At 46.8% G+C, this 23,437-nt stretch overlaps 2 protein-coding genes across 2 annotated transcripts in view; one reads left to right on the forward strand and one right to left on the reverse strand.

Annotated features, from left to right (window-relative positions):
• TECPR2 (tectonin beta-propeller repeat containing 2) overlaps positions 1-8,570 on the reverse strand; it is a 94,056-nt gene extending 85,486 nt beyond the window's left edge. The window contains exon 1 of the mRNA XM_082647154.1: positions 8,517-8,570. The gene's annotated coding sequence lies outside the window, so the exon portion shown is untranslated. The remainder of the gene's footprint in view (positions 1-8,516) is intronic.
• A 160-nt stretch (positions 8,571-8,730) lies between these two features.
• Positions 8,731-23,171, forward strand: CINP (cyclin dependent kinase 2 interacting protein). The gene is made up of 5 exons (XM_082647618.1): positions 8,731-8,777; positions 12,064-12,232; positions 15,485-15,614; positions 21,257-21,386; positions 22,309-23,171. Exons 1-5 carry the CDS (start codon positions 8,771-8,773, stop codon positions 22,509-22,511), a joined length of 639 nt encoding a protein of 212 aa, XP_082503744.1. The 5' UTR covers positions 8,731-8,770; the 3' UTR covers positions 22,512-23,171.
• The last annotated feature ends 266 nt before the right edge of the window (positions 23,172-23,437 follow it).

A 23,437-nucleotide genomic window follows, 5' to 3' on the forward strand; every position in this document is an offset into this window, starting at 1 on the left:
CAAATTTTGGATCAAAATTATTTAAGCTGAAACCCTATCATTCATCCATGATTTCTCCCTCTCCCTCACCCCTACAGTAATCCCTCACCTTGTTCCATCAGCTCTATGTCCTAACCTACCTCACAGCTGGCCCCTTCTCACCAACTCTGTGGCCATGCCTGAGACAAATCCAGTACACTTCTCACGTGGACCACCGCATTGTTCTTGTAACAACTGCTCTCCTGCTTCTACACCTGTCCCTGGAATCCGGATTCATACAGAGCAGTCAGAATAAGCTCTCTGACTTCAACAAAATTAAAAACTTTTGTGCTCTGAAGGATATCATCAAGAAAAGTAAAAAGACAACCCACAGAATGAGAGAAAATACTTGTTAATCATACATCTGACAAAGGACTTGTATCCAGAATATATGAGAAATGCTTAAAACTTAATAATTAAAAGGTTTTTTTGTTGTTGTTGTTGTTTTGTTGTTTTTTTTTTTTTGTGGTACACGGGCCTCTCACTGTTGTGGCCTCTCCCGTTGCGGAGCACAGGCTCCGGACACGCAGGCTCAGCGGCCATGGCTCATGGGTCCAGCCGCTCCACGGCATGTGGGATCTTCCCAGACCAGGGCACAAACCCGTGTCCCCTGCATCGGCAGGCGGACTCTCAACCACTGCGCCACCAGGGAAGCCCAAAAGGTAATTTTTAAGTGGGCAACAGATCTGAATAGACATTTCTCCCCGGAAGACATACAAATGGCCAATAAGCACATGAAAAGATGCTCAATATCATTAATCATCAGGGAAAATGCAAAACAAAACCACGAGATATCACTTCACACTCACTAGGATGGCTATAATCAAAAAGACAGATAAGTGTTAACAAGGATGTGGAGAAACACATACATTGTTGGAACATTGCTGGAACCCTCATACATTGCTGGTAGAAAATAAAATGCGGCAGTCACTGGCAGTTCCTCAAAAGGTTAAACGTACAGTTACCATATGACCCAGCAATTCTACTCCTAGTTATATACCTAAGAGAAATGAAAACGTATGTCTACACAAAAACTTGTATACAGAATTTCATATTACTATTCATAAAAGCCAAAAAGTAAAACAACCCAACTGTCCATCGACTGATGAATGGATAAACAAAACATTGTATATCCATGTAACTATTATTCAGTAATAAAAAGGAATGAAGTACTGATATATGCTACAATATGATGAACCTTGAAAACATTATGCTAAGTGAAAGAAGCCAGACACAAAAGACCACACATTTGCATGATTCCATTTATATGAAATAGCAAATGGCCAGAATAAGCAAATCTACAGACAGAAAGCAATGACTGCCTGAAGCTGAGAGAAGAGAGTGGGGGTGGGCATGACTGCTAAAGGACATGGTGTTTCTTTTTAGGGTGGTATGTCCTAAAACTGATTGTTGCATAACTCTGTGAATATACTAAAAAACACGGAATTGTACACCTTGAATGGTTAATATATATGGTATGTGAAATCTCAATGAAGCTATTACCCCAAAAAAACACACCAAAAAAACCCAAAAAACAAAACAAACAAGAAAAAGAAGAATCAGCTCTCCAACATGCATTCATGACAAAAATTTCAGTAAACCAGAAACAGAGGGGAACTTCCTCAACCTGATAAGGAATATCCACAAAAAAAACCTAACAACTAACATTACACTTAATGTTGAGAAACCCAGAGCTTCCCCAGCTGGGCTTCCCTGGTGGCGCAGTGGTTAAGAATCCACCTGCCAATGCAGGGGACACGGGTTCAAGCCTTGGTCCAGGAAGATCCCACATGCCGCAGAGCAACTAAGCCCATGCGCCCAAACTGCTGAGCCTGCGCTCTAGAGCCCACGTGCCACAACTACTGAAGTCCATGCGCCTAGAACCCGTGCTCCGCAACGAGAAGGCACTGCAATGAGAAGCCCGCGCACCGCAACGAAGAGTAGCCCCCGCTCAACGCAACTAGAGAAAGCGCGCGCGCAGCAACGAAGACCCAATGCAGCCAAAAATAAAAAATAAATATGTAAATAAATTAAAAAAAAAAGCTTCCCCAACTGAGATCAGGTACAAAGCAAGGATGTCCCCCTCTCACCACTCCTTTTCAACATTTACTGGAAGTTCCAGCTAATGCAATAAGACAAGGAAATAAAAGGTATACAGATTGGGAAGGAAGAAATAAAACTATGTTTGTGGATGACATGTTTATCTATGTGGAAAATCTGAAAGAATCAATAAAAAAACTCCTGAAACTAACAGGCAATTATAGCAAGGTTTCAGGATACAAGATTAATATACAAAAGTCAATCACTTCCCTATATACCAGCTATGAACAAGTGGAATTTGAAATTAAAAACACAGTATCATTTACATTTGCATCCCCCCAAACAAAACACTTAGGTATAAATCTAACAAAATATGTAAAGAGCTATACAAGGAAAAGTATAAAACTCACATGAACAAAATCAAAGAACAACTAAATAAATAGAGAGATATTCCATGTTCACAGATAAGAAAATTCAATATTGTTAAGATGTCAATTCTTCCCAACTGAATGTACAGATTCAGTGTAATCCCAATAAGTTATTTTGTGGATACCAACAAAATAATTCTAAAGTTTGTATAGAAAGACAAAAGACCCAAAATAGCCAACACAATATTGAAGGAGAAAAACAAAGTTAGAGGACTGATACTACCCAACTGCAAAACTTATTATAAAGCATCAGTTATCAAGACAGTGGTACTGGCAAAAGAACAAATGGATCAACAGAACAGAAGAGAAAGCCCAGATATAGACCCACATAAATACAGCCAGCTGATCTCTGACAATGGAGCAAAGGCAATACAATGGAGCAAAGACAGCCTTTTCAACAAATGGTGCTAGAACAACTGGACATCCACATGTAAAAAAGTGAATGTAGGCATAGACTTTCACAAAAATTAACTCAAAATGGATCACAGGGGCTTCCCTGGTGGCGCAGTGGTTAAGAATCCACCAGCCAATGCAGGGGACATGGGCTCCATCCCTGGTCCGGGAAGATCCCACATGCCGCGGAGTAACTAAGCCCGTGCGCCACAACTACTGAGCCCGCGTGCCTAGAGCCCGTCCTCCACAACAGGAGAAGCCACCACAATGAGAAGCCCAGGCGCCGCAATGAAGAGTAGCCCCACTCGGAAACTAGAGAAAGCCCGCGCGCAGCAACGAAGACCCAACGCGGCCCCAAAAAGGACCACAGGCCTAGATGTACAGCACAACAGCTATGAAGCTTCCAGACGGCGACACAGGGGAGAAGCCAGACGAGCCTGGGCGCAGGCGCCACTGCAAACAGCACCACCAGAGGCACGGCCCGGAGAGCAGCGACTGACATATAAAGCTTCCAGACGGCGACACAGGGGAGAAGCCAGACGAGCCTGGGCGCAGGCGCCACTGCAAACAGCACCACCAGAGGCACGGTCCGGAGAGCAGCGACTGACAAGCTGCACTGCATTAACTTCGGCTTTACAAAAGACAGCGTCAAATGAAGGAGAAGCCAAGCCACAGATTAGGAGAAAAACTGCAGAACGGACCTATCTGATAAAGGGCTGTTATCCAAAATATACAAAGAACTTTTAAAACTCAACAACCCAATTAACATACAGGCCAGGGCTTCCCTGGTGGTGGTGCAGTGGTTGAGAGTCCGCCTGCCGATGCAGGGGACACGGGTTCGTGCCCCGGCCCGGGAGGATCCCACATGCCGCGGAGCGGCTGGGCCCGTGAGCCATGGCCGCTGAGCCTGCACGTCCGGAGCCTGTGCTCCGCAACGGGAGAGGCCACGGCAGTGAGAGGCCCGCGTACTGCAAAAAAAAAAATACAGGCCAAAGATCTTAATAAACACCTCACCAAAGAAGACATACAGATGTCAAATAAGTCTATGAAAAGATGCTCCACATCATATATCAGGAGAATGCAAATTAAAACGAGATATCACCACACACCTAGTAGAATGGTCAAAATCTGGAACACTGACAACACCAAATGCTGGTGAGAATGTGGAGCAACAGGAACTCTCATTCATTGCTGGTGGGGATGCAAAATGGTACAGCCGCTTAGGAAGACAATTTGAAGGTTTCTTACAAAACTAAACATAATCTTACCATATGATCCAGCAGTTGCAGCCCTTGGTATTTATCTAAACGAGTTCAAAACTTATGCCCACACAAAACCTTCACCAGAATGTTTACAATATCTTTATTCATAATTGTAAAAATCTGGAAGCAACTAGCACATTAGTAAGTGAATGAATAAATAAACGTTGGTACATCCAGGCACTAGAATATTATTCAGCACTACAAAGAAATGGGCTATCAAACCATGAAAAGACGTGGAGGAACTTGAAGTGCACATTACTAAGTGAAAGAAGGCAATCTGAAAAGGCTGCACGCTGTATAATTTCAACTCTGTAACCTTCTGGAAAAGGCAAAGCTATGGAGACAGTAAAAAGATCAGTGGTTGCCAGGGTTTGTGTGGGGGAGGGAAAGGGATAAGTAGGCAGAGCACAGAGGATTTTTAGGGCAATAAAAATACTGACACCATAAAGATGGATACATGTCACTATACATTTGCCCAATGCTACAGAACGCACACCACCAATCCTAAGGTGAACGATGGACTCTGGGTGATTATGCTGTATCAGTGCAGGTTCATCAGTTGTAACAAATGCCCCACTCTGGTGGGAGATGCTGATAAAAGGGGAGGCTATGCACACGGGTGGGGCAGGGAGTAAACGGGAAATCTCTGTAGCTTCCCCTCAGTTTTGCTGTGAACCTAAAACTGCTCTGAAAAGAAGTGTCTAAAAAAAAGAAGTTCTTTGAAAGAGAAATGGGTGGATCTCATACCACTCACCCTATTCAACATTCTACAGTGGTTCCCCAGTGCTCTGAGAATAAGCAAATACCCTTCTGTGGCCTACAGGCTGTGTGGTCTGACCCCTTCCTGGCTCCCCCATCACATCTCCACCTCTCTCCACTCATCCCCCAAGCTCTAGCTCCACTGGTCCACTCTGCCCTCCTCAGGCTTCAGAACTGACTACTCCCCCTACGATCGTTCATCTCTCTCCACACACCAGGCTTCAGAAAGGCCTTCCCTGATCAGATCACTTACAGTATCCATCAGTCCCCTCCTCCTTCTAACATATCATCTTGTTTATGTCCTTCATAATTCTCATCACAACCTTTAATTACTTTATTTGATAAACAGTTTAATGATCATCTCTCTCATGAGAATGTAAGCAACATAAACCCTCTCTTGTTTACCAATGAAAAGCCTCGTACGTTAACAATATCTTTGGCACGGAGTAGATGTTCAGTAAAGATTTGTTGAATGAATAAGTAAAATGTTAACTTCAGGTCTTACTGCAAAAAAATATTCTCAATCCAATCTTTAAAATCAATAATGCTTCCGTGGTTCTGAATATTTCCATTAAAAATATAAAACATCAAAACATTCTTCTTTGAGGCAGGATAATTCTCTCCCCCATTAACACCACAATCCCATACACCTGGAAGGTGGGAGCTGACCTTCACGCTGACTGATAGCACCCAAATGCCTGATGGGCAGTTTTATAAACTGGAGCTAGGACTAGTAACACACAGTCTAAATCATCCACTTAGTACAATGATCAGAAGTTGCCAGAGCCCCCTGACAGCTCTAATGGTTTAAGGGGTCTCTCCAAAATCTCTAGGAAGTGACAGTCACTCCCTGTTGCAGGGTCTTTTTTTTTTTTTTTTTAACATCTTTATTGGAGTATAATTGCTTTACAATGGTGTTTTAGTTTCTGCTGTACAACAAAGTGAATCAGCTATACATATACATATGTCCCTATACCTCCTCCCTCTTGCGTCTCCCTCCCATACAGTCTATTTTTAAAGTCTGGCTACAACATCCACTGTTCTTTTAAATGTTAAAATCTTATGGCTGAACATAATGAGATGGAGGCAGTCATTTATCTTCCAGATGAGGTTTTGTCACTTTTCTGATCCCAAGCCCGCTGGCTAGCCAGTGCTCAGAGTCTAAAGCCTGATGACAGCATGAAGTTGAGCAGTTCAACAAACCAGTCCGCATCCAGTTTCACCTCAGGCCACTCTTCCAGCCACATACTCCACACTGCAGCCACAGTGAGCTTCCCACCACAGTCCCTGAACACACCATGACCTGTGTGTCTTTGCAAAGTCCCTTTCATTCCTTCCCCGTCCCCCATACGCATCTTGTAAGAACAAGTTCTCCACAGGAAGCCTTCAGCCTCCCTCTTTCACAGAACGCCATGAGGGCAGTTATCACAGGGCACCATCATGATTTGTTCTCTATCTTCCTCAATGGCTTCTTTCTAGTCTTCAGCTACATCCTGTTCATCCACAAATTTGCAGTGGCTTCAAAAGACCAATAGGGAGTGTGGTACAATCAACGCTCAACACATATTTGTTGAATTAATCTCCCTCAAAACACTGTGCCAGAATTCCCCAAGTATGACAGAACAAAATATAAAGCCACTCTACCTCAGTTATGTCCATGATTATGCAAAAATTCACTGGTCTCTTATGTCTGGATCCAAAGAATACGTTCATTTAAAATTGACACACACTTGGAACAACAGCTCACTTCCACCTCAGCAGTTCACAGAGCCATCAACTACTCCCTCTGGATTCTATCAAGCTCCTTGAGCTCCACTATATCTAGAAATCTCTCCATGCTTGACTCCGAAGCTTGTCTTCATTATGTGTGCAACAGTTTCCTCATCTGTTCTTCACTTATTCTAAGTTTAATTAACTGCTCTGCCTGACGCCTGTTTCCTTCCCTTTTTCCTCATTAAGTTCTAGGAGCTATTTTGTTCAAACTACATACAAGCTAATAAGAAATGAGACCTTCCTCAAACTTGAAGTGTAATTTCTCTAAGAGAAAACTGAAAACAAATCCAGTAGGAGCCAATCTTCTATTGAAAAAGACAATGTGACAACAAAATAACTTAAACCTAACAAAAGCTGCTTACTAGTCACTCCTTCAGGAGAGGACTTTCCTTATCCCACCACCAGTCTCCAAGCCAGTCCTGAAAACTCAAATAGAGCATCCCCTGTATCTATGCCTGCTGGTTCTCAAGTTTGAAAGCTCCCTGAGGGCAGGGACTGGGTCTGTCTGGTCCACCACAGCATCCCTAGAAGCTGGTATGTGGCTGGCATACAACAGGCCCCAAATAACTATCTGCTGAATGAACCAACAAGAGATGTTGGGGAAAAAAAAAAAAAAGCAAGGTCAGAGCTTTGTCAAGGTACATTGTAGCTGGGTGAGAGAAAGTACAAAATGCCTTGCAGCTCCTTGCAGGAGTCACTGGTGACCACAAAGGCTGCAGTGGCTTTATCCCCAGATTCTGCCCATGCTGGGATCTGGGTTTGGGGATTTCCAGAACTCCTTTCCTTAAAGTTCTCAAGACCTTGGCTACAAGGAGGAAGTTAACCCCAAGGGCAACTTATCACTCCAGCAGGTAAGGCAAAGGTGCATGCATGCTGGTACCCCACACTCTGCCTACAAATGTTAACAGAAGCAACAGAACAGAATAAAATTCCTGAATCTCAGCGAGAAAGTGAGGAAGAACAAAGGGAAGGGAAGAGAAAAGGAAGTAGGGTATGTGGGTAAGGAGAGCAGGGGCTAGCCTTTATTGAAATGGACCGCGTGCCAGGCACCGTGCTGAGCAATTCACACGCACTGACCCATTTAATCCTTCCACCAAGCCAGAGCTAGAAACTATTACCATCCCTACTTTACTGATGATGAACCTGAAGTTTAGTGAGACATCACTTGCCCTGAGCACACAGCTAGGAAGGGGCAGCGCTGTGAGCCGGGTCTGACTCGAGGGTACCCCACTCTTCAACCTGCACTCACTATTCTGCCTCTGAGGCCTTAAGGCAGGACTGGGAGACGAGTCGTTCATTTATCCATTTAACGAACACTACTGAGCACCTACTGGGTACATGCCAAGGCGTGGTGCCAGGCGCTGGTGGGCGGATGAAGGGACGGGGACTGAGAGGGTCGGGGGATAAGACGCAGCGTCAATCGTAAGACCACGGAGCTCGGCGCCTCGGGCCCGCGGCGCAAAGGGGATGCCAGGGTGCGGCACAGGGGAGGGAAAGCGCCGAAGGGGAGGGGCGAGCGAGCCGGGTCGCTTGGGGCGGAGGGCCCGCGGGAGGCGTCGGCCGACCCGCGGCGCCCAGGAGAGGTGGGCGACGACCACTCCCTCGGCGGACTGACAGCTTCTGCCGGGCACGGAGCCCGGCGCTTCGTGTGCCATGGCATTCGGCCTCGGCGGTCCGGCACGGGCGAGACGGAGTCCGGGAAAGGGAGGGAAATGGGCAATGAGACCCTGAGGCGAGGGAGAGTGGCCCAGGGGCTGCGTGAGCGGCGGCGGGAAGGCCGAAGGAGGGGCGCGGGGCCGGGCGGTGGGGCGGGCGGCGTCGCGGGCGGCGTCGCGGGACTCACCTCCCGCTGCAGCCCCTCCGGACTCTTCGGCCCGGCCGGGCCGGAGGAGGCGGGGATGAACTCCGAGCCGCGGGGACTGCCGGGAACCCGTTCCCTGGGCAACGGGGCCGGCACCGACGAGCGGCAGCTGGCTCCGCCGGCGGCTAGAGCGGCAGAGCCTCAGGAGGCGGTGGGCGGGGCGGAAGTGACGTATAGGACTTCCGGCGTGCGTGGGCGGGGCTCCGGGTCTCTTTCCTGGGATCTCTGCAGCCAGTATGGAAGGTGCGTGAGAAGGGCAAGCTCCCCCAGGCAGGGAGGGTACCATTGTTATAGTTTGATCTTCGGGCTGAATGGCGGTCCGTCCCTTGCCCCAGCCCAGCCCGCTGGCCCCGATCTGGCTCTGCGGTCAGCCCGGGAGTCAGTTTTGCCGAGCCTCGATTTTTTCATGTGTAGAACGAGATGATGCAAAGGAGTGTTAGCAGATCCTGACACTCAAATTGTAATTGTCGTTATAAATTAGCACCAGCGGAGCACTTTCCCTGAACTCCCCTCAGAATTCCCGGCTACAGAGCTTTCTGCTTGTAATAAAAGCTATCATTCAGCGAGCACTCACTGTGCGCCAAGTCGTGTACTAAGTACTTTCAGTGGATCAGCTCGTTTGAGGCGCACAGCGATCCCATGAAGTAACGTCAACAGGTGGGGAGTCGAGGCTCGGAGGGGATAAGTAACGTAGTCACTATGCTACTGCCCTGCCCTGTGATTGATAGCTGATCTCTTTCCCAGCTAGACTGTGAGTTTCTTGAAGTCAGAATATTGGTTTTGGTTCCTAAATATGTGCTGGGTATGGGTCAGACACGATGAATCACACGTGGTCCTCGCCCGCAAGGAGCCCCTACTGGCGGAGGGAAACCCTTAGAAGATTATAGTACAGGTGGTAAGAGCTTTTCTTCCGTTTAACACATTCTAGTCAGCACCTACTACGTGCTGAGATTATGAGAGGGACCAAGACAGTCTTAGTCCCTACTCTGGTGGAACTTAACAGTCTATCAAGGAATGTACTAGACATTAAACATGCAAATACACTACACTGGTGAGTGTCATGAATGAAGCTGAATGAAGTACAGCGTGTTCCAGATATATAGTGCAGTGAGTCCTTACCCAACCTGTGGATCTAGGAGGACTTCTTTGTGGAAGTGACTTTCTAAAAACCTACATCAGATCATGTCACTTCCCAACTCAAAGCTTACTGTTTGCTTTCCATTGACTTGGAATAAATCCAAACTTATTATCTTGGACTATAAGTTTCTAGCTGTCTGACTGTCTCCTCTCTCTCCATTTCATTCTAGCCACACTGGTCTTGTTCTTTTTTCACACTCACCAAGCTCATTCTCACCTTAGGGCCTCTGCTGTTGACTTCTCATCATTCAGGTTTCAGCCTAAATGACAACGTCTCAGGGGTTCACGCTAACACAAGACCCTGTTTTATTTTGTGGCACTTATGATCTAAACTGACGATCATCTAATTGTCTGTTATCCACCTCATCTTTGGAAAGTAAGTTCAATGAAAATGGTCCTGGTCTATCTAATTTAGTCACTTCAGCCCCCACAGCTGGCATAATGTAGGCACTTGGCGAATATTGGTTAGTTGTATAAGTAAAGAGTGAATGAAAAATCAATATGATATTTAAAAGAGGAGCTCCTAGGTAACGTAAGGATGGGGGCTGGTTGTCAGGGGAACCAACCATGTGATTAGAGAGTTGGAACTTTCAGTCCCACCCCACCAAAGCCCCATCTCCAACAAGGCAAGAGAGGCTGGAGGTTAAATCAGTCACCAATGGTCAGTCATTTAATCAATCCTGCCCATGTAATGAAGCCTCCATAAAAAAACAAAAGCAAAGGGTTGTGAGAGCTTCCAGGTTGGTGAACAGGTGGAGACGCAGGGAGAGTGGCACTTGGAGAGAGCTTGTCAGCTCTGTACCCCTGCCCACGTACGTTACCCTATGCATCTCTTCCATCTGGCTCTTTCTAGTAATCTAGTAAGTAAAATGTTTTCCTGAGTTTTCTGTGAGCCACTCTAGCAAATTAATCAAACCCTAGGGAGGGGGGGTCTTTGGAACCTCCGACCTATAGCTGGTAGGTCAGGAGCACAGGTGACAACCTGGACTTGAGACAGGTGTCTAAAGTGGAGGCGGGGGAGGAGTCTTAACAGGACTGAGTCATTAACTTGTGGAATCTGATGCTGTCTCCAGATAGATAGCGTCAGAATTGAATTTACTGCTTGGTGGCAGTGGGAAAAACACGTTGGAGAGGCCCTTGTGGTAATACATCCTATGCTGGATACTTGCCATGTGCCAGGCCCTCACACCCTCACAGCTTTACACATATGTATATGTTTTATTTGGGGATTTTTTTGGCCGCGCTGTGTGGCGTGTGGGATCTTAGTTTCCCGACCAAGGATCGAACCCGCTCCCCCTGCAGTGGAAGCGTGGAGTCCTAACCACTGAACTGCCAAGGAACTCCTAGCTTCATATATATTATCTGATCTTCACATCAACTCTTTGTAGTAGATATATTTTATCCCCATTTTACAGATAGGCACTTTGAGGCTCTGAGAGGTTAACTAACTTAACCCAAGATTGTACAACTGGCAGTGACAGAGCTGGGATTCAAACCCAGTCATTTCTGGTCTTCAGAGTCTAGACTCCAAACTATACTGCCATTGTGCGTCCTGGATTCCTTAAGGGGCCTCTCTCAGAATTTGGACCTTATCCTGTGGGCCATGAGACGCCTTTGAAGGATTCTAAGTAGAGAAGAAGAGAGGGCATAGGAGGGCTGGGAGGGCCCAAACAGCCTGAGTGGTCTGGGTGTTGCTTCCCACAGGAGCTGGGATCTGGGTGAATCCTGGGGTATGGGCAGCGTTAGCCCGAGGAAGGAAAGAGCTTTCTAGCAGAGAGAACTGCACATGCAAAGGACTTTTCAAGAGCTGCCAGTAGTTGACTTTAGCTAGAGATCGAGGGGCTTCAAGGTCGGGGTTGAGGTGAGTGTTGAGGCAGAAAAGTAGCCGGGTCCTGAAGGACTTTGGACCTCCTCCTGCATTCCTAGCGTGGAGATCATCACCGCATCTCCGGGGTTCAGCTTGTCAGTGTGTTGGAGTGGTGAGCTCTGGTGACCCACAAAGCTCTGAGCAAACGTCAGGTATCAAAGTTCCAGAGACTGGAGAACGGGCGCGGTAAGGCAGGGGCATCGGAGCCTCGCGGCGGAAAGTCACAGTTCCACCTCCTTCCCAACCTTTGAAAGTGGTCAGAGTGTTCGGGGTAAAACTTTGTGGAGCCGTTAAGCTTCGAGAGGATTTGTATATCTGGTGAGACCTAAAAACGTAAAAACAATTGTTTTGTCTTGTTGCAGCGACTTTCACATTCATCCACACGTCTTCATTAACACTACGTGTTTTGTTCAGTGGATGTAGTGTTGCCGATAGTTTTACGGTTGCAAATTAGAACAGTTTGGGTTTTCCCCCCAACCGTGATCATGAATTTCATAATATTATGTTTCTTTTGCTCCCTATCAGCAAAGACTCTTGGAAGTGCAACGCCCAGAAAACCTGTCTTATCTGTCAGTGCAAGGAAAATTAAGGACAATGCAGCTGATTGGCATAATTTAATCCTGAAATGGGAAACCCTCAATGATGGAGGTTTTGCTACTGCAAATAATATTGCCAACCTGAAAATCAGTTTATTGTAAGTACCTACAAAGTGTGCTCTGTGTGCTTCACCCTTAATGATTGGGCAGAAATTTCATGGCAGTCTTTTAGAATGGGAAGGGTAGTCTCTAGGAACATGGATAAATTATATAAAGCGAAAAAGCAAGTGATAAAATAATGCATGCAACTATGAACTGTGTGTGTACATTTTAAATGCAAAATTATACTATAAATTGTCCATGGTTACATCTGTATATAAAATTATAAAAACGGATTAGAAGGATACAGACTCAATTCATGACACTGGTATCTTCTAGGAAGAAGTATCACTTCATAATGCTGCATTTTATTTCTGTGGTATTGTGATTTATAGTAAAAAAAAATATATGTTTCGTCTTTGTCCCTTCCTGACACACGGCTCTTAAAACCCTTATAATTTCCTTAGGGACATGAGCAGTGGGAGAATCTTTAGTTAGGCTGAGATTTCTTCTTTTGTTCTCCAGTTCCTGGACTAGCTCCAGAGTGGTAAAGGGGAAAGGAGTCTCTTGTTACCATAACAAACCCCTTTCTACCACACCTGAGTTCGTGTTAATGAGGGGGCTTCTGGAAAACCCTAAGGAGGGAGGCAGTAACCGCGTGACTAGAGTTGGCACTATCAGCCCCACCCCCTTACCTCACCTCTAGGGAGGTGAGAAGGGCTAGAAGTTGAATTAATCACCGATGGCCAATCATTTAATCAATCATGCCTTCATAACGAAGCCTCCGTAAAAACCTAAAAGGACGGGGGTTTGGAGAGCTTCTGGGTTGGGGAACCAGAACGCTTCCATGTGCCTGAAGGGAAATGTACCCCAGACTCCTCAGGGACAGGAGCTCCTTTGCTCAACCTTCCAGACCTTGCCTTGAGTACCTCTTGTCTACAGGTATATGAATAAAGGACACGAATAAAGGATATTGGTCTCCTTTAATATCCTCTGTAATAAACCAGTAGTCCAGAAAGTAAACTGTTTTCCTGAGTCCTGTGAGCTGGTCTAGCAAATTAATTGAACCCAAGGAGGGGGTCGTGGGAACTTCCAATTGACAGCTGGTCCGTCCTAAGCACAGGTAACAACCTGAACTTGTGATTGGTGTCTGAAGTTAAGACGGGGGCAGTCTTGTGGGACAGAGCCCTTAACCTGTGGGATCTGATGCTGTCTCTGATAGATAGCATCAGGATTGCGTTACACTGTAAGACACCCAGCTGGTGTCTGGAGAACCTGAGAATTGCTTGGTGTGGAGAGGCGCCCCCCTCCCTTTGATGACCAGGTGTCGGAAGTAGAGAGGGGTATTCAGAGCAGAGGAGACACACAAGAGCATGTTTTCCCTTAGCAAGTTCTTCTAAAAAGACAAAGGAGTACAGATGGCCAACAAACACATGAAAGGATGCTCAACATCATCAATCATTAGAGAAATGCAAATCAAAACTACAATGAGATATCATCTCACACCGGTCAGAATGGCCATCATCAAAAAATCTAGAAACAATAAATGCTGGAGAAGGTGTGGAGAAAAGGGAACCCTCTTGCACTGTTGGCAGGAATGTAAATTGATACAGCCACTATGGAGAACAGTATGGAGGTTCCTTAAAAAACTACAAATAGAACTACCATACGACCCAGCAATCCCACTACTGGGCATATACCCTGAGAAAACCATAATTCAAAAAGAGTCATGTACCACAATGTTCACTGCAGCTCTATTTACAATAGCCAGGACATGGAAGCAACCTAAGTGTCCATCAACAGATGAATGGATAAAGAAGATGTGGCACATATATACAATGGAATATTACTCAGCCATAAAAAGAAACGAAATTGAGTTAATTGTAGTGAGGTGGATGGACCTAGAGACTGTCATACAGAGTGAAGTAAGTCAGAAAGAGAAAGACAAATACCGTATGCTAACACATACATGGAATCTAAGGAAAAAAAAATGTCATGAAGAGCCTAGGGGTAGGACGGGAATAAAGACACAGACCTACTAGAGCATGGACTTGAGGATATGGGGAGGGGGAAGGGTAAGCTGTGATAAAGTAAGAGAGTGGCATGGACATATATACACTACCAAACGTAGGGTGGATAGCTAGTGGGAAGCAGCCGCATGGCACAGGGAGATCAGCTAGGTGGTTTGTGACCACCTAGAGGGGTGGGATAGGGAGGGTGGGAGGGAGGGAGACGCAAGAGGGAAGAGATATGGGAACATATGTATATGTATAACTGATTCACTTTGTTGTAAAGCAGAAACTAACACACCATTGTAAAGCAATTACTCCAATAAAGATGTTAAAAAAAAAAAGAAAGGGGTTATGGAAAAAAACTGTTGACAGTTGCCAATTCTAATTGGAAGATTTGCTTTACTGTTCTTGCACTTTCCTATATATATGTTTTTGTTTTTTTTAATCAGCTTTGCTTATGCAAGGCCTCAAAAAATTTAAGCAAGACTCAAGCTTGTTCCTACCCACGAGAATCTTTAGCAAAATGCGAAAGATTTATATGATCTGAAGAGAAGCATGAGTATGGATCTATATATGTGTAGTTTTAATTTCTCAAAGTTGTAATTATATATTTGTATATCTTTGTCTACTGGCCAGAGTCTAAACTTTCTGGCCTGGGTCCCTGGCTCTTTCCAGTTCTTTCAAACATATCACACACGTCGGCCCTCTGCCGCCTTTTCCTGCTTAGCAAATTCTATGAAACAGTTCTTACCTTACTGCATAAGATGCTCTCTGATATTTTCTATTCTAATGTTTAATTTTTTTCCTTAAATTTCTTTTTTTTGGCCATGCTGCACGGCATGTGGGATCTTAGTTCCCCAACCAGGGATCCAACCCATGTCCCCTGCAGTGGAAGCACAGAATTTTAACCACTGAACCACCAGGGAAGTCCCTAATTTTGTTCCTTAATTGTTGATTGTGGCCCCGCTAGATTTATTTCAGGTGCTGTGGGTCACAGCCTTCCGTTTACAAAACGCATTCCTAGCTGGTGGACTCTGAGGAAATGATCCGTGTCTTACCCCCTTAGGATGCCACAGGGCTGGATTGAATTGACTTGTTCTAGGGCAGAATTGAGTAGCGGATGGACATATTCGTTGTATATGTAAATAACATGTAAATGTGATGACGTGAAACGACGCCAATGGAAAAAGTCGATGATGACCTAAGTACATGGATATTGAGTTTTCGAGGGTTCATCACAACGAAATGAAGCGAGCCTGTGGAGTGTATTTTGTTCCCACTCTTTTCCATCTTGTCCAGGAGCAAAGACACGATAGGATTAGAGAGCAGCAGCCTGGCTTCTGATGAAAATGCAGAAAAGGAGCACCCAGAATACAGCAGGGAGCTCGAGATGCTGTGCGAGGGGCTGCAGACCACCCTGGATGCTTTGGTAAGGTGCAGGGATCCTCGGGTGTCGCGTGTGCACAAGCACTGTGCAGCATTCCACGTGGTTGGTCGTGCTTTCCTTCACCAAGCTTTCGTTTTTCCTTCCTCAACCTCCTCCATTTGTCTCTCTCGCTCTACGTGTCCCATAAATCTTGTTTCCCAAGAGGCTGTCCTAGACCTTGGTTCTTTTGGTTCTGCATGTTGCCAGGGCAATTTCACCCACTCCCAGGCTCCACAGGAAGTGTGTCAGGCTTTGGGGACCCGGCAGGCACTCTCACCTCTACTCATCGACAGTACAGAGGCGAGTGGGTGCGGCTGTGTTCCCATAAAACTCTATTTAGGGATGCTGAACTTTGCATTTCAGATAATTTTCACGTGTCACAAAATATTCTGCTTTTGATTTTTTTTTTTCAACCACTTAAAAATGTAAAACCCATTCTTAGCTCAAGGGACACACAGAAATAGGCTTTGAGCTGCATTGGGCCTGTGAGCCTTGATCTCGCACAGAAGAGATGCTCTTATATGTTTGTTTAAAGTCTGGATGTCAGTACCCACCATGCTGGCCACCACATGTGCACGAAACACCTCATCTCAACCAGACACAGGGATAAGGTTTTGCACATCTTTGAACTAACTAACTAAAGCTTCCCACAAACATAGAAAGTCTGTATAGTTTAACCTTTCTTGATGGAAATGTTTCTAATGTTTTACATGCTTCCTTGCCTTTTTAAACAGAATATGTCAAATATAATTGTATTTCTTCAAGATACCACTTATTCAAAGTTAGGGTTCCACGTATTATGAGGCAGACGATAGGTTTAAGAGTTTTTCAGGAAAGAAGCACTGCCCTTTTAAACATCACATCCATTGTAAGATGTAATGGTTTCTGAAACATTAAAATGAGAAAAATAAATAGTGCATTGAGAACATTTTGGTGATTTAGCCTTTTGTTTGCTTGAAATGCAATATTGTCTTCAAGATATCTTGCCCTGTATGGGGCTATTTGTCTCCTCTAAATAAATGATTAGGTTTTTGTAGTTGTCCCGTCTGTTTTGTGATGCTGCCTGTGGGTTGTGCTGTGATAAGGAACACTTGCCCCCCCTGCCCAGGCTCTCCACCTGGTGCTCAGGCAGGAACAAGACAGGCCTGGGTCATCAGTCACTTTGTTTTAAGCCCCACTCACGGGAAGGCTGGAGGATAAGGTGTGTGAGCTTGGTGTTTTCTTTGTTTTATCTCCAGGTTCACAGCTGTGCCTCCAGTAGTTGAGTTCTAGACCTAGACTTCTGGACCAGTAGAGAATTAACACAGGCAGAGTAATCAATCGAAATTTCCAAAATGACCCAATTGAAAACTGACCACATGTATGTTTTTTCCCCAAATTAACCCATTTGATTATGGCAAGTGGTTTTGTTTGGACCAAGCATGGGCACACATATTGTTTGAAAGAGAAGAAACTGAATGGCTAAGTTCCTATATTGAAATCTTTTATTTATTTATTTCCTGGTCACACTTAGCTTTTTTTAAAATTAATTAATTTATTTATTTTTGGCTGCTTTGGGTCTTTGTTGCTGCGCACAGGCTTTCTCTAGTTGCGGCGAGTGGGGGCTACTCTTCCTTGTGGTGCGTGGGCCTCTCATTGCAGTGGCTTCTCTTGTTGCAGAGCACGGGCTCTAGGCGCGTGGGCTTCAGTAGTTGTGGCTCGTGGGCTCTAGAGCGCAGGCTCAATAGTTGTGGCACATGGGCTTAGTTGCTCCGTGGCATGTGGGATCTTTCTGGACCAGGGCTCGAACCCGTGTCCCCTGCATTGGCAGGCAGATTCTTAACAACTGCGCCACCAGGGAAGTCCCACACTTAGCTTTTAATTGTCAGTTTTTGTTGTTGTTGTTTCACTGAAGTATAGTTGATTTCCAATGTTGTGTTTCTGGTGCACAGCAAAGTGATTCAGTTAGACATATAAATACATATTCTTTCTCATATCCTTTTCCATTATGGTTTGTTACGGGATATTGAATATAGTTCCCTGTGTATACTGAAATACTTTAAATAGCCAACAAAGTTAAACACACGATGCTGGGCTCGGTCATTTGTTGTTAGATGTGGCAACACTCCCACCAGAACCTCTTCATCCTTGACCTTCCATCTTCCTTTCTGGCATAAAACACTTCACAGAGGGCTTCCCCGGTGGCACAGTGGTTGAGAGTGTGCCTGCCGTTGCAGGGGACACGGGTTCGTGCCCCAGTCCGGGAAGATCCCACATGACGCGGAGCGGCTGGGCCCGTGAGCCATGGCCGCTGAGCCTGCGCGTCTGGAGCCTGTGCGTCCGGAGCCTGTGCTCTGCGACGGGAGAGGCCACAACAGTGAAAGGCCCGCATACCGCAAAAAAAAAAAAAACATTTCACAGAATCCCCAAACTGGGTTAAAATGAGAAACACTTTTGACATATACTAATGTGACTTTTATAAAATGTGAAAACCCTGGGAAGGATTTTGTTTCTAAATGCCATTTGGCTTTCTTTAGTTCACAAGTCCTCATTTATAACTCTGTACCTATGCACACCTCGTTAGGGAAGAGCGCCTGCGCGGGACGAGGGGGAAGAGGTATTTTGCCTTCCATTTCAGGCATGTCAGGAATGACTGACTGGTTTTACTTGGCCATCCTTGGCTCTCCCCATTCTTAAGTGGCTGTCTGGTACCACGGGACCCCTTCCTCAGTCCCGCTGACCCGCACGGAGGAGGGACGGCTTGGGAGGATGTTAGGAGGTAGAGTCAAGGTCCAGAACATCCAGCCAGTGGCTTGATGGACTAAGCAGTAACAGGTGACACGTCCTGGCCCTGGTCCCTCTACCCACAGCACGGGTCCAGGGTGAGGGGGTGTGGCCTGGCAGGGCAGCTGAAAGTGGCTGCAAGGTTTTAGGTGACTGCGTGCCCATAGTAACCTGCGTTCCCAAGGTCTTCAGACAAAGCCTGGGCTGACCACGGGTGCTAGTTGTCAGGCCCCAAAGTTCTGCTCCAGTGAATTTATTCTATTTTAAAGTGGTTTGAGGGACTTCCCTGGCAGTCCAGTGGTTAAGACTCTGCACTTTCACTGCCGGGGGTCTGGGTTCGATCCCTGGTCAGGGAACTAAGATCCCGCAAGCCGTACAGCGCGGCCAAAATATAAAGTAAAATAAAGTGATTTGAGAATTAGTTCACATTCTTAGGTTCAAAACCAATGTTGATCCTTAAGGATACTGATATTATTTTTCCTATTTTCCTCCATCCTTTAGAGAGAATGGTTTCCCGAACTTGACTTTGTCTTGAATCTGAAATTGGTAGAGGGTGGAGGCACCCTTGTCCCTAAGTTGGACGAACATCTCGAGGCGTGGGCTGTTGGCTTTGGGAGGGGACGTGGAGCTGAGAGCGTGTCCAGCTGCTGTCACTTTAGGGCTGCACGTGCGTGAGACTTTGGTATCGTCATTGATGAATGAGCCCCAGAATGCGGCTGGCACCTCTGGCCCGGTGGTGTCAAGCCTCCAGGATCTTCTTGGCTCTCCTGACCTTTATCAGCTTTTCTTAGCATTAGGTGGAGCTGCTGCAGGACAGAGGAGAGAGCTCAGGATTGGGTGTCAAGAGACTTGGGGTCGGAAAGCGTGTTATCAAGTCCTGGCCTCGTGCTTCCCTAGCTCAGCAACCTAGAGAATTTTCCCACCTGTGGTACGGAAATGATGAGTCCTGCCTCTTGGGGTTGGGTCAAGTGACATATCGAACCTGGAAAGATTTGGGAAAAGGAGTCTAGTCCTTTAAAAATTAATGTTCGCTAAATTTAGTGCACGCCTCTTCAGATGTAATTGGAGGGTGGTTGAAGGACTAAGTGCAAGGAATTAAGATTTTGACGATTTATATATCTTTGCTTATACCCCCTGGGTACATAAAGCTAACGCCATACTTAGGACCTAGACTTGTGGTCTTCGTAGACCCACGCTACTGATATCTGGAATCTCTCTTACTTCACCCATTTGTTTTACTTAACAAACCCTTACGTAGCTCTGACCAGGTGCTCCACAAGTACGAACTTAGTCCCCCGACACCCCGTGGAAGCAGCCACTTTGTGCCGCAGCACAGAGCCTGGCGTACGCTGAGGCACCGTCCACGTCACGTCCTCACCACTTCCTTCCTGTGTGAAGTGTGTAGGGCTGCCTTTCGTTATTACCATTTTATAAACAAGGAAACAAGCCTCAAAGAGGTTTCAGTAAACTGGAAACAGAGCAGGACCCTGTGGGGCTCCTGGGCACGGAAGCCTTTCCGTCCCCCGTTTCTTGTTTGTAGACAAGACTCCAGCCTCCATGACCTTCCCTGAGTTCCAAAGGGCAGGTTCAGACAGTTGCTGAGCAAAGCAAGAGCAGCCAAGAAACCACCTGAGGCGAGATTAAAGGGACCCGAGAAGCTCATCAAGATTAGGAGAGGGGCTTCCCTGGTGGCGCAGTGGTTGAGAGTCCGCCTGCCAATGCAGGGGACGTGGGTTCATGCCCCGGTCCGGGAAAATCCCACATGCCGCGGAGCGGCTAGGCCCGTGAGCCATGGCCACTGAGCCTGCGCGTCCGGAGCCTGTGCTCCGCAACGGGAGAGGCCACAACAGTGAGAGGCCCGCGTACCGGAGGGAAAAAAAAAAAAAGATTAGGAGAGGACCATTGGTGAGACCAGATTAAAGGAGTGCAGGCCCCACACACACTCGAATCTTATCAGCAACCCCACCCTTGAACTGTTGCTATAAAACCCCTCATCAGATCCTCCCGGGTTGGGGACACATAGTTTTTCAGGGCAGGAGCCCGCTGTGTCCCCCTTTGCCTGGCAAAGCAATAAAGCTATTCTTTTCTGCTTCACCCAAAACTCTGTCTCCAAGATTTGACTCGACACTGGTGCACAGAGGCCGAGCTTTTGGCATTAAACTCAAAGGCAGTTCATAAGAGTCAGAAATGAGGGACTTCCCTGGTTGGTGCAGTGGTTAAGAATCCGCCTGCCAAGGCAGGGGACACGAGTTTGATCCCTGGTGTCCAGGAAGATCCCACATGCCACGGAGCAACTAAGCCCGTGAGCCACAACTACTGAGCCTGCGCTGTAGAGCCCGCGAGCCACAACTACAGAGCCGGTGCACCTAGAGCCCGTGCTCCACAACAAGAGAAGCAACTGCAATGAGCAGTCCGCGCACGGCAATGAAGAGTAGCCCCCACGCGCAGCCACGAAGACCCAGTGCAGCCAAAGATTAATTAATTAATTAATTTTTTTAAAAAGAGTCAGAAATGAGCTCATTTAATTCCCCTTCTCCTCTCATTCCATAAAAGCGAGAGCCTGCCTTGCCACCCCTCCAGGTCTTTGGTGCTAAAAAATTAGTGATGTTCGGAAAACTTAATGAAGCGGGACCCAGCAAGCTTCCTCTTCTCCAGCACTGGAGATGTGGGCTTTATTACTGAAGTCATCCAAATTAGTGAAATCGTAGCAACTGTCAGTCTCCTTCTCCCTGGAAATTTGCTGCACATGGAGTTAATGTTGTTGATCACTGGACTTACGATCTCAGCAGACTTACACTTCTTAGCTTTGAAATCTTAGAGTTATTGAATCTAAGAGAGGATTTCAAATAATAATCTCATATTCTAAATTAATATCTTTTCAGACCAAAATACAGATGAAAATGGAAAAGCTGTCTTCCACTACCAAGGGGATTTGTGAACTAGAAGATTACCATTATGGGGAGGAGAGAAAACGGCCCCCCCTGTTCCACACGTGGCCCACAGCCTATTTTTGTAAGTAGTTCTTCCTGCGTTGATTTTCAAGGGTAGGTTATGAGAGCATTTGGTGTCATTTAGATCTGGCCCTCTAAGAAGCTGACAGCCTTTGAAATTCAATTGAAGAGGATCCATTGGGAAGGAAGGAGATGAGGACATCTTAGAGGAGTGTTTCTTCTTGCCTTTAATTACCCACTAATCAGCAAAGAATATTAAATGTAATTAGAGACCCATGAAGCAAGTTGCCATTATTAGCCCTTTAAGGCCAACGGGTAGAATGCACTCTGCCTCCTCTGTAGAGGCAGAAATCTCGTTTTTGTTTTTCAAGAAGGATGGGTTTTGCTTTGTTTTATTTAAAAAGTACATGGCGGGGGGGGGGGGTCACTTCAGCCCACCCCATGGAAGAGGACCGCTGGGAAAACAAACTCCATTACATAACTAAGCTGTGAGGTAAGGGCTGTGTTTTTGCTTTATTAGTTTAAAAGAAGGACTAAGCTATTTGATGTTGCTTTGAGGCTTAAATAAGGGAGAAAATCACCTCACGTAACGTGTTTATTGAACATTGTCAGTTTGAGGTCAATCTGCTATGTATAATGATTGCCAGTTCCTAAGAGTCGAGTGGAAAGGTAACAGGTACTTTTTAATTTCATGACACTTATTTACCATGTTATCTGATTCTAATCTGCACTGGCTGGAGCCCTTCTTCCTCTTGTGCTGTCGCTGACTCTAGCTTTTAAGGAGGAGCTTTGCAAAGTCCCTGGCTGTCCAGTGGTTAAGACTCAGTGCTTTCACTTCAGAGGGTGCGGGTTCCATCCCTGGTCTGGGAATTAAGGTCCCGCAAGCTGTGCGGTGTGGCCAAAAAAAAAAAGTGGCGGGTCGTCCCTAGTCAAGGGTACCCCCTTGAATGCCACTGTTCAAGGACGGCTCGCGTTCCTTTCAGACGAGGTCTCCCGCAAGCTCTCTGACATGTACGGCCGGGAGCTCCGCCTGAAGCGCACCGTCGTGGAGCAGCTGGCGCACACGGCCGACCGTGACCTGGCCCTGAGCTACCTGTCCATGTGGCTGCACCAGCCCTACGTGGAGGGCGACAGCAGGCTGCTTCTGGAAAGCATGCTGCTTGAAACCGGGCACCGAGCGCTGTGACCTCCCAGTGCGGCTCCGCGCTCCTCCGGGCTCTGGACCTCAGCTTCTGCAGCTCCCACGGCGGACCGTCTTTCGGGTGGGCCCTGTGCCGCACCCTGATCACGCCCCTGCCGCACCCCGGGATCACGGCCCCTGCCTTACGCCGGGGTCACGGCCCCTGCCGCACCCCGGGATCATGGCCCCTGCCTCACCCCAATCACGGCCCCTGCCGCACCCCGGAATCACGCCCCTGCCGCACCCCGGGATCATGGCCCCTGCCTCACCCCAATCACGGCCCCTGCCTTATGCCAGGGTCACGGCCCCTGCCGCACCCCGGGATCACGGCCCCTGCCGCACCCCGGGATCACGGCCCCTGCCTTACGCCAGGGTCACGGCCCCTGCCGCACCCCGGGATCACGCCCCTGCCGCACCCCGGGATCATGGCCCCTGCCTCACCCCAATCACGGCCCCTGCCGCACCCCGGGGTCACGGCCCCTGTCGCAACCTGGGATCTCACCTGTGCTCTGGCTCAGCCACCCACTGACCTTAGGATCTTCCAGACCTGATCATTTCACCAGCTCTCTGCGGTTATCGCTGCTGCCTGCCGTCCACCACTCAGCGTCATCTGCACCTACTGTGAATTTGTCACTATGAAGACTTCTGCCCGAAATAAATGAATTCCTCAACAGAATGACTAAGTGATCTTGTTTTTGTAAATTAGGTGTATTTTACATAGATTACATTTACTTAGAAAATCCCTGGTTTAATATTTTTGCGTATTGTTTAAACTGTGGGACCGTATTAGTTTTGTAATCACAACTAACCTTTAAAGTACCGTAGAGTCACTGAGCAAAGACCAGCATCATGGAAATGAAAACTGGCTACCAAAACATTACCCCTATTTTTGTACTGAGGCTGCGACAGGCCAAGTGAAGTGTCTTCCATGT

This window comes from Grampus griseus (assembly GCF_964374135.1).
Source record: "Grampus griseus genome assembly, chromosome: 2".
Lineage (NCBI taxonomy): Eukaryota > Metazoa > Chordata > Mammalia > Artiodactyla > Delphinidae > Grampus > Grampus griseus.